We start from the raw sequence: 10,879 nt of genomic DNA on the forward strand, positions 1-10,879 counted from the left end.
CCGGCTAGTTTTTTGTATTTTTTTTAGTAGAGACGGGGTTTCACCGTATTAGCCAGGATGGTCTCGATCTCCTGACCTCATGATCCACCCGTCTCGGCCTCCCAAAGTGCTGGGATTACAGGCTTGAGCCACTGCGCCCGGCCCCCAATTTAAGAATATTTTTAAAGTCACTGTGTAGTTGTGATTTGTTTTCATTTTTAAAAAAGGTTTGACTTTGGAATTCATGGCAGCAAATGTCGTGACATCAAGGTGTAGTATACAATTTAGGGGCTATTTTCTTCTCTGCCTTCCTGAGGCTGGAGGTGCAGTCAGAAGCTTACTTGGGTCTCTGGTCAGTATCTGCCTCTTTTGTTCTTTTCCCAAGACCTTGGTTCCTCAGCCTGATAATGCGACTTGGTTGGGATAGAATATTTTAGCCTCATGGAAAATATGGAGGCCCAGGCTGAGTCTGCATTCTCCACGCTTACCAAACCCCCAAGAAGCCTCCCTCGGGTGCAGTGCACTCTGCCAGGCAGGTTCAAGTTCCCAAAGGGTTTCTCTGTGAGGGTCTAGAGAAGCAGCAAAATATAAAAGCAGCAGCAATATATAAAATCTTTAGCAGGAACAAGAAAATGTGATTTGATTCTTGGCTTAATGACCTTGGGCAGGGCCTTTTCTGAACTCTTCCTTTGGCCTCAGCTTGCTCATCTACAGGATGAGGATGAGGTGTCAGTGATTCTCCAGGCCACTTCCAACCCTCCCTCTCAATTCTCATTACTATTAGTTGTTAATGTTTCTTCGGATTCAGTCTGGAACTAGGTAGAGATTTGGTTTTCTTTTCTGCTTTGCTGCTTTTCTGCTCCTCTCTGAGCTTTTAATCCTCTTTTTATCAAATTGCCTTTTATTTTAAATAAATGACTTTGAATCTGTACTGTATATTTACCTGAAGAGTCTATTTATTGTAATTACATTTTTCTGAAATGGTTTTTATGTACTTAATAGTTTCCTTATTTTGTTTCACCCTTGGATTTTATTTTATTAACTACCTTACTAGAATTAGAAGGGATTTAGAGCGTAAGTACTGTACACAAAGTAAAGTTCCAATAAAGCTTATAAGCTACAGAAGGCATTGTGGGAGATGTGGGTTTTAAAAGGTTGAGAAACATAGGAGGTTAATGTTGATAAATTTCATTAGGCCTTTGACAACTAAATATGACATTTGAACCTTGAGATTGCAGCAACCCTTCCTCAGTCTTCAACAGGAAGGATTAAATTCAGTGCCACTTCTGAATTTTAGAAACAAAATTGTTTACCAGTTTTTGAATTCCATGTAGAGACTTTAGCTTCCTACTGAAAATGCCAGGATAAGAAGTTAGTACTCTCATCCTCTGTCTCTGCTCTAACATTAGCTAATTGACAGTGGACAGAATATAGTCTCCATTATCACGTTGTCTCGCTATTATTGTTATTTTTTTTTTTTTTTTGAGGAAGGGCGTAATCCTTTAGCCCAAACCACGCTTCCTAGGCTTCCTAGGGATATGCAGTCCTTTTTTGTACAATGCCTGTCGAGTCTCTTCAGACAGGAGGTGTCTGAGTCCCAGTGCTGAGCTTGTGTTGCAAGGCTGATTGTGGGTAGGTTTTTAAAGCAGCTGAGTAAACTGGATCCCTTTTTCCTCTCTCCAGGCTGGATATTACTGAAGAATGATCCCGTTCAACCTCCTAGTGCCTCTACTGAATTATTCCTCTTTTAAATGGTTAATGAACCAATAATTTTTAAATCCTACCAAAAATAGTAAGAAAATATGCAAACACACTGTGATCAAACTCAAAAGTCATTGCCATTCATCATTAATAAAACTTGCCATTTCAACCAAATCCCAACATTCCCTAATAGGATATTCAGGGAACCTGCCTTAAATTGTGCTTATCTAAATCTTGGAGCTTTGAGCTAGGGGAGGAGAATGTATTAGACTAAATACAAACTTTAAGGGAGTCTCAGAACCTACTTAGTGAATCCTTCCCTCCAGGTAATGGCACTGCCCACCTCCTGCCCCTGCTACCACCATCACTGTGTGAAGCTTTCAAGAGCCTGGTGCTTCCCAGGGCTACCAGCAGTCCTCTGTAGTCAGAGAGGTGAGGTCAGATGGTCTCGGTTCCCTGTGAGATTTCAGGCACTAAAACCCTATGTGGGGGAGGGAGGGGTTACTCTTCCTCCAATGGGACTCAAGGACTTGACCTCCAGGAGTCAGGCCCCTGGTCAGAAGTGCCGTCTCACCAGTGGTCTTCATTCTCCCTCATTCATGCTCCATCATCCTGTGTTCTGTTTAGTTGCAACAATCTCTTGTGACTAATACCACTCAAAGCATCTTGTAAATCCTAGGGCTTCCTGGAAGTTAGTTGCCAAAGTCATGCAAGCATCACCTGTCATTCTTGTGTTAGAGTTACAGAATTCTACATCTTATAAAACCTAACTGGCATTTTAAAAATACTGTAGCCAGACATGGTGGCTCATGCCTGTACTCCCAGCACTTTGGGAGGCCGAGGTGGGAGGATTGCTTGAGTCCAGGAATTTGAGACCTGCCTGGACCACATAGTGAGACCTCATCTCTACCAAAAAGTAAAAATAAGCTAGATGTGGTGGCATGAGCCTGTGCTCAGGAGGCTGAAGCATGAGGATCGATTGAGCCTGCAAGGCCAAGGCTGCGGTGGGCTGTGATTGCACCACTGCACTTCAGCTTGGGCAACAGAGCAAGACCCTGTCTCCCAAAAAAACAAAAAAATACTATAATAAAAGTACTTATACTAATCCTCTCTCAGGGCCCTAAGGTTGCAGGTTAGTAGGTCTTCAAGGACAAATCTGTAAGTTTCTTATTTCTGTAGCGCAGCGCAAGTAAAATTTCACTTTTTTAAACTACAGAGAGATCCCTTTCTGAATAGCCTACAGAACTGAAAGTGAGGGAACCATTGCCTCTCGCAGACAGAGGCCTTGGATATTAGGACTTTGGGGTTTGAGAGCTTCACGGGGCAGACAGTTGGTGGATGGTCTGGACACGAAGTGAGTAAGCCACTGCAATTGGTCATACTGAAGGGGATGGATGGCAGAAGGATCCCCTGAGCAAGTCACAAGTTACTCTCATCAGTCGTCCATGGCCACAACCTGAGGTACTCAGCTGAGTGGGCAAGGCTGAAGAAGAGGCTTGCGGAACGCAGCGTTACCTGCTGGACAGGGCAGGGCAGGCAGTGCTATGCCTTGGAGCTCCTGACTGCAGAGACCCGTCCCCACACTCAAAAAGACTCAGCTCACTCAATGACAGAATGTAATTTACTTTATAGAATGTATAATCAACTTTGTTGAATAATTTGTTCTATTAAGGCTGTCTAAAGTATGTGATGTCTTCATCATAGCATGAAGTGTCGAGAATTAATAACTAGCCCAGTTTAGGAAAAAGCTGCTTAAAACTGGCTCTAAGAGAGTAATCATAAAATACCTTAGATAAAATTGCATTATGGAATTTTCATTGAGTATGTTTAAATTACTGGCTTGTCTACTAATACATATCTGCTTCAAAATGAACATCTTTCATAAAATTGGCATCAATTTTAATGACGTTCCTGGTGTGGAACCTCAGATATTCCCTATTGGAGATAATCCTTGGGTTATAAATTCTCCCCAACTATAAATCCTTTTATGTCTTTATCATAGATGGTGTTTGTCAACTTTTTTTGTCATGCTTTCTCATTTTAAAATTCTTAGCCGAGAAGATTTTCTCAAACATCATGGTTCTGCTGTGTGTGTTGGGGGTGGTGGTTAGTAGCTGTAGTAAATAGGTTTTTCCAGTGGCGTCCTCTTACCCCCAGTTGTTGATCTAGAACAACTGTAAGCATATTCGTAGAACGCTAATCCCACAAGATTTTACACACAAAAATGATCCTGCCGCAGGTCCTGTATACCACTGGCTTGTAAAGCACATCAGCAAACTAAAGGACACAGGTCCTTTGGAACCTCTGAAGTGCTAGTGTGTGCAGTTCCCAGACTTCCTTGACCGTGGAGCCGTTTACCTTAACACCTGTTAACCGTGGACCACACTTGGGCAAACAGTGCCTTAGAGTCTGGAATTGCTTCCATGATGACTTTGCTGTGCTCTGTTCCTACTTGTTTTCTGCCCTTATTTATATCACGTCACTACTAGAAGAAAAAGTACAGTAAGAACAAGTGTTTCTCAAAGTCTGTGATAAATGAAAATGCTGATGGAATGAAAGAACTGGAGAAAAGGGGAAGAAGGGTATATGGACAGCCACCGCCCTGGTCAGGGTCTCACAGCACCTGTATCTGCTGGGGGCACACAGGAGGTGCCTGGACAGAACCCACTGGCCCCATCCTCAGAGCTTCACAGAGGCTTCATGACAGACTTGAGCCGCAGGCTGTGCCTAGGAAATGTGTAATCTTTAATGTAACAGTGGTTTTGGTGATTGTATCTGCAGTCTCCCAGTTGAAGCCATTTACATTATTAATAATAGTGGCAGTCCCTGGACTCTGACTCGTGCAGTTGGCTGATGTCTTCTACAGAGCAATCCAGGCCAGAGAAGAAAACTCCAGCTTGACCAGAACAGAACTGTGAAGTCCGCTCTGTTCAGACCCCTCTGAGTGTCACCACAAGGAATCAGCCAAAGTTCTTTTTTTGAGGAGTCATTCAAAGTGTCCTCCTGCACTGGACCCCACTGGCGCTTTTGCAGGGCAGACCGTGGTGTGTTTGGGTACCAGGGACAGCCACTCCTGGCTTTCTGTTTCCAAGCTGCTTTGCTAGTGCCTGGTGGCTAGGATCCTGACCGCGAGCCCCACCAGCAGTGTGGCTGACGCCGCCCCCAGAGCAGCCCCACGGCGGATGACCAGCTGTTTCACTGACAGTCTGCTGGCAGGAGCTGAAAGGGTGTGGGCCTCCTCTGGAGTCCTGAAGAGGTCCACGTGGCAATCAGACCTTGAATACGTTGTCAAGGTAATGCCAGGGGAACTCCCTGTAGCCACTGTGGAAGCAAACAGGAGCAAACTCAGCAGGTCAGGGGTCAGAGGGAGAGCTTTGGCCTTGGAATCGGGAAACCTAGATTAACCACCTGGCTGTGTTTGTTACACCTCACAAGGGACAATGCCTATACAATAGAAAAATACCTGCTTTATCTGCTTTGCAAGCAAGATCAGAGGAGGGGATATGCAGGAAAGTGTCTTAAACTGAATTTCACATGCAGATAAGGCTTACAACTGAGATCTGGTGAGGAGTGTTCTTGTCGGCGCTTGGCCCTGTGATGATCTGTGGCTTCAGAAGCGCATGTTCAGAAACACAATTAATCATGTCTTACTATATTCTCTCATGACACCTTACACTTCCAGAGTTTTAGCTGCCTCACTACTGCCCTGATCGAGGATTAGCCCAGGATGGATGAGGTCATGGAGACATCATCTTCCTGAGCTTTGGGCCATTTGCACACACACCTGGCACTCAGGACCAGCCCTGGGGCAGAGCTGGGGCCATCACTTCATGACATGGACATTGGGCATAAACCAGAGAGATGCTTGTCTGCCTGAGGGGGTGGAGAGAGGTAGGTAGCAGGTGCCCCCCCAAAGCCGGTGAGTCAGCCGGGCTCCCCGGAGGTTAAAAGTTGGCTTTTCATCTTGAGCAGAATTCAGTGGGGGAGATCATGAGCTTTAGAGTCCGACGGGTTGATGCTCAGATCTTATGTCTGGCCTTTACAAGTTGTGGGATGAGGGAGGAAATACCTGAGTTCTTTCAGCCTCACTTCCTCATCTGAAAATGGGCATACATCTAGTTGCCTCTTAAGGCCAAAGACTTGACGTAGGGCCTGGTACTTGCATGCCTGCTAGACAATAAATGATGATGATGTCTTCCTGGTGCTTAGGACATCATTTTCATAATGGAAGAAAAACAGTTTTGGCTTGTACAGTTTCCAATTGCATGAGGCACAGAGGGCAGACAGGAGCAACATGCCACTGACATTTCTACGTGTACCGAAGTAGAAGCAGCCGTAACAGCATTACCTGAAGATAGGACTGCTTTCTCAGGCCCAGGTCTGGGTATAGTGCTCTCTGCTCTCTGCTGCTGCTGCTGCTGCTGCTGCTGGCCTGAGTGTTTCTTAGCCTAAAGGAGAAAGAACTCGCTTGGGTCAACTGCCAGCTCAGCAGTTCACGCCTTCACCACTGGCCTCGCATTCACTGTTTTTAAAGCATTGCAAGCTGAAGCAGCACATGTGCTTGTATTCATAGTTGGTGGAGCTTTTAGAAAGTATCATTTTAAGGCTGGGCGTGGTGGCTCACACCTGTAATCCCAGCACTTTGGGAGGCCGAGGCGGTGGATCGCTTGAGCTCAGGAGTTCAAGGCCAGCCTGGGCAATATAGTGAAACCTGTCTCTACCAAAAATACTAAAAAGTAGCTGTGTGTGGTGGCGCATGTCTGTAGTCCTAGCTACTCAGGAGGCTGAGGCAGGAGAATCTCAGCCCTGAGAGGCAGGGGTTGCATTGAGCCAAGATCGCGCCACTACACTCCATCCTGGGCAACAGAGCGATAGTCCATCTCAAATAAATACATGTATCATGTTAAATATCTGTTTATCCAGCATCTTAAGTGTCAGGATGACTTTTTCTGTGCACAGAGGCAAAACCACACTCTGATGGTATTCAGGGTCTTTGAGAGATCACTGCTTCTGTGCTCTGCTTGCAGACTGAGTTGTGCCTTTGCTGTGCCTGAGATGCAAAGGCTGCCCTGCCCTGTTTAAAAAGGACATCAAAGAGGATGTGGGCAGGGTGGTTTTATTACCCCTTCCAAAGTCAAGGCACACGCTCGGGGGTTCATCCGGGTTCAGACTAGTTTGAGTTCTTTGTGTTTGTTTGGTTTTCCACAGATGGGGCTGTCTAAGGAAGGTTTTTGGTTTTGTTTCTGTGTATAACCGCAGAGCGTGCTTCTTATCCTGGCCAACTACAGTGACAGGAGCCACTGTTGAGGCTCAGGTGGCCCCTCTGTAATCCCCCACAAAACACCTGCAGCTTATACCACACTGCCGCCAAGTTCTCGTGTGTTCTGGGCATTTCTGGCTGAGTAGTCACTCTACCTGCTGGGGTCAGGTGCAGGATGAGTCCTGTGGCCAGGGGCAGCCGACCCACTTACCTCCTCTGCGGCAAGCTTCCAGTCCAGCCGGGCAGTATAGGCAACAAAGACAGCAGTTGCCAGGAAGACACAGGCCAGCATGCCCAGCCAGAGGCCTGGAGGAGACAAGCGATGATGGGAACAGTGTCCGACCGACCACCCAGGCCCCTCCCGACTTCCTCACACCACATACCCATGATTCTCATTCTGACCAGAAAGGTCAGAAGGATGCCCAGTGGTAGGCCGATGATGTAGTAGGTGATGGCATTCACAGCGGCACCAAAGGCCTGCTTCCCAGTTCCTCTTAGGACTCCGCCATAGACACACTAGGAGGGGAGACAGAAATGGGCAAGAGGGTCGTGATGATGCGACTTTAAGAGCAGGTGTCATGCAGCAGGCACTTTGCTAAGCCGTTCTCATGGCATTGCTTCACTGAGTTCTCACAGCGCTGGATGGGCGCCCTTATCTCCCTTTCTTCGCTGAGGGTGGCTGTCCAAGACGGGTCGGATCACTTGTCCGTGTTACACAGAAGTAGCTGTGTTTTGAACACAACCCCACAGCACCCAGGCTTCACCACCATACCATATGGCCTCCCTAGAAAATAAAGGTAGAATTGGTGGCCAGCAACCAGTTGGTCCGGGAGACTGGACTACACATGGTATAGGGGTGGTGTGTTGGTTTCCTGTGGCTATGTAGCAAATTACTGCAAACGTAGTGGCTTAAAATAACATAAATTTGGGCCGGGCACGGTGGCTTATGCCTGTAATCCCAGCACTTTAGGAGACCGAGGAGGGCAGATCACTTGAGGTCAGGAGTTCAAGACCAGCCTGGCCAACATGGTGAAACCCCGTCTCTAAAAATACAAAAATTAGCCAGGCAAGGTGGCGCTGTAATCCCAGCTACTTGGGAGGCTGAGGCATGAGAATTGCTTGAACCTATGATGTGTCACTGCACTCTAGCCTAGGGGACAGAGCGAGACTTGGTCACACACACACACACACGCAAATTTATTCTTTTACAGTTCTGGAGGTTAGAAGTTTGAATTGGGTCTCACTGTGCCAAAATCAAGAGCTGGTTCCTTCCGAAGGCCCTAGCTGAGAATGTTTCTCTGCTTTTTCTAGCTTCTAGAATTCCTTCTGTATTCACTGGCTGGTGGCCCCCCCCATCACTCCAACCTCTGCTTCCAGCCTCACATCTCCTCTGACCCTCCTGCCTCCCTCTTCTAAGGACCCTTGTATTTACATTGGGCCCGCTTGGATGACCCCGGATAATCCCCCATCTCCAAATTCTTAATCGCACCTGCAAAGTCCCATTTGCCGTGAAACACTCACAGGTTCTGGGGATTACGATGTGGACTTTGAAACTTGGGGTCCATTATTTTGCCTAGCACGTGTGGCAGACAGTGGTGGTTAGCTTATTCCATATGAGACAGGCAGCCCTCACAAACTGCAGTCTGTGATTATGTCTCATCTGGAAGACGAGAATTGCTCTGGAAAAAGTACTGTTTATTTCGTTAGCCTCATTTTCCCAACATGATTCCAGATCTTCTGAACTACAGGCACAGCTCATCCTCAGTCAGGATTATTGGCCGATAGATACTTGGTTATTTTTATTTTGTTCCCATGAGAGGTGCGGAGTATTTTGTGGTTTGTACATATTTGAACAAAAAGGTAATGCACTGGCATTAGGAGATATATGCCTCTTGAACTTTGAAATATGGTATGTATATTTCTGGTTCTTATATGTCATGGCGTGATCTTTTTTGGCTAAAGAAAGACGTCTCCCGAATTATGACTGATGTACCCTGGACCACTGTTTCTCAAATGGGGATGGCAATTTCTGGGATGTTTTTGTTGTAACAACTGTGGGGGTGTGGTGGGGGGAAAGTGTTACCGTATCTAGTGGGTAGAGACCAGGGATGCTGCTAAACCTCCTGCAATGCTCAGGGGACCGCCCCCCCCCCACCCCCCCAAACAAAGAATTATCTAGTTTAAAGTGCCAGTAGTGCTGAGGTTGAGAAACTGATTTACAGCACTGGGAATTGAAGTGGCAATTTCAGTGGCAGGAAGGGCCAGTGGCTTTGCTAGCCTGAGGTTGTGGGCCTGTTTGGGAGAAACCATCAACCAGTGGACTAGGCAGGGATTTAAGAGGGAGTTTGATGAGATAAAACAGCCAAGGGAGTGGGGAGATACTGATAAGGTCTCTACATATCCCAAGCCGACCAGAGGCTGTGCATACGGCATAGCAGAGACCAAGCCTCCCACGTGTTCCCGGACAGTGGAGCCTGCCCACATGGGTGAAGAGACCAAGAGTACCCAGAAGAAAGTAGAAGCCAGGACTCACTTGAAAACAGTTGGAACTCTGAATGTGTCTCTAGCCCACACATGGGTCTGTCAGCAGAGAAAGGAAGCCTTGCTAGCTATCAGAGGTGTTGAGCACAATCTCTGACCAGTAATTGGCTTGAACACTAACCTCTGCAGACATTTTTGAGCCTAGAAAGATAGAACATTTTAAACTAGAGAGCTAGACTTAAAAATAAGACCAAGGGGAAAAAAACTGGGCAAGAAAGATCAGCAGCTGCACATTGTAGAGGAGACACGAGTCACAGAATTGGTCTGTGCAAGTTACTTAACCAACACAATGACATTCCTTGGGTGTGAATCCCACATGCAGCATTCTCCAGGATAGACCTGTGGTAGGCCACAAAACAAGTCTCAATAAACTAAAACAAATTTTTTTAAGAGATGGAGTCTTGCTATGTTACCCTGGCTGGTCTTGAACTCCTAGGCTCAAGCAATGCTCTCATCTCAGGCTCCTGAGTACCTGGGACTACAGGCACATGCCATTGTGCCTAGCAAATTTTGAAAGACTGAATTCATACAAAGTATGTTCTCTGGCCACAACAGAATTAAATTAGAGATGCTGACCAGAAATAAAACCCCAAATATTTGGAAATTAAATGCACTTCTAAACCATAAGTCAAAGAATAAATCACAAGAGAAATTTAAAAAGATTTTGAACTTGAAAATTTTGAGGAACATCAAAATTTATTAGATGCAACTAAGGCAGTGCTTAGAGGGAAGTGTACAGCTTCAAATGCCTGTATCAGAAAAGGAGAAAGGTCTCAAACCAATGACCTAATATTCTACCCTAAGAAGCTAGTAAAGAAGAACAAACTATACCTAAATAAAGTCAAAGGATAAGAATATAAAAGATTAGTGTGGGCCAGGCATGGTGGCTCACACCTGTAATCCCAGCACTTTGGGAGGCCAAGGCAGAAGGATTGCTTGAGGCCAGGAGTTAAGAGACCAGCTTGGGCAATATAGCAATACCATGTCTCTTTAAAAAAAAAAAAAAAAAATTAAAAGTTAAAAAATAAATAGATAAAAGATTAGCATGAAATCATTGAAATAAACAGCAGAAGACTAAAAGATGCATCTGTTTAAAAAACTACTTTTCAAGACAGTGTAAGATATAAATAGAAACAACAAAGTTAAGAAACAGCAGAGGATGAAGTTAAAGTTTTTATTAATTTTATTTGCTTGTTTTTGCAATCAGTATTTAGTTGTCATTAGTTTAAAAGTAATGGATTATTAGCCGGGCACAGTGGCTCAGGTCTATAATCCCAGCACTTTGGGAGGCCAAAGCTGGTGGCTCACCTGAGGTCAGGAGTTCAAGACCAGCTTGGCCGACATGGTGAAACCCCGTCTCTACTAATAATACAAAAATTAGCCAGGCATGGTGGCGAG

The 10,879-nt window shown here is 45.7% G+C and overlaps 2 protein-coding genes across 4 annotated transcripts in view; one reads left to right on the forward strand and one right to left on the reverse strand.

The window, feature by feature from the left end:
* ALDH3A2 (aldehyde dehydrogenase 3 family, member A2) overlaps nucleotides 1–3,681 on the forward strand; it is a 27,991-nt gene extending 24,310 nt beyond the window's left edge. For both annotated transcript variants that reach the window (XM_011998254.1, XM_011998255.1), the window contains one exon: nucleotides 1,663–3,681. In XM_011998254.1, the coding sequence (XP_011853644.1) occupies nucleotides 1,663–1,677 (15 nt within the window). In that variant the 3' untranslated portion in view covers nucleotides 1,678–3,681. The remainder of the gene's footprint in view (nucleotides 1–1,662) is intronic.
* Nucleotides 3,682–4,381: 700 nt separating this feature from the next.
* The window catches only part of SLC47A2 (solute carrier family 47 (multidrug and toxin extrusion), member 2), a 33,252-nt gene continuing 26,754 nt past the window's right edge, over nucleotides 4,382–10,879 (reverse strand). For both annotated transcript variants that reach the window (XM_011998253.1, XM_011998252.1), the window contains 4 exons: nucleotides 7,324–7,456; nucleotides 7,152–7,246; nucleotides 6,029–6,128; nucleotides 4,382–5,001 (listed from right to left, as the gene is read on the reverse strand). In XM_011998253.1, the coding sequence (XP_011853643.1) occupies nucleotides 4,781–5,001; nucleotides 6,029–6,128; nucleotides 7,152–7,246; nucleotides 7,324–7,456 (549 nt within the window). In that variant the 3' untranslated portion in view covers nucleotides 4,382–4,780. The remainder of the gene's footprint in view (nucleotides 5,002–6,028; nucleotides 6,129–7,151; nucleotides 7,247–7,323; nucleotides 7,457–10,879) is intronic.

The sequence above is a fragment of the Mandrillus leucophaeus genome, unplaced genomic scaffold (assembly GCF_000951045.1).
Source record: "Mandrillus leucophaeus isolate KB7577 unplaced genomic scaffold, Mleu.le_1.0 Scaffold564, whole genome shotgun sequence".
Taxonomy (NCBI): domain Eukaryota; kingdom Metazoa; phylum Chordata; class Mammalia; order Primates; family Cercopithecidae; genus Mandrillus; species Mandrillus leucophaeus.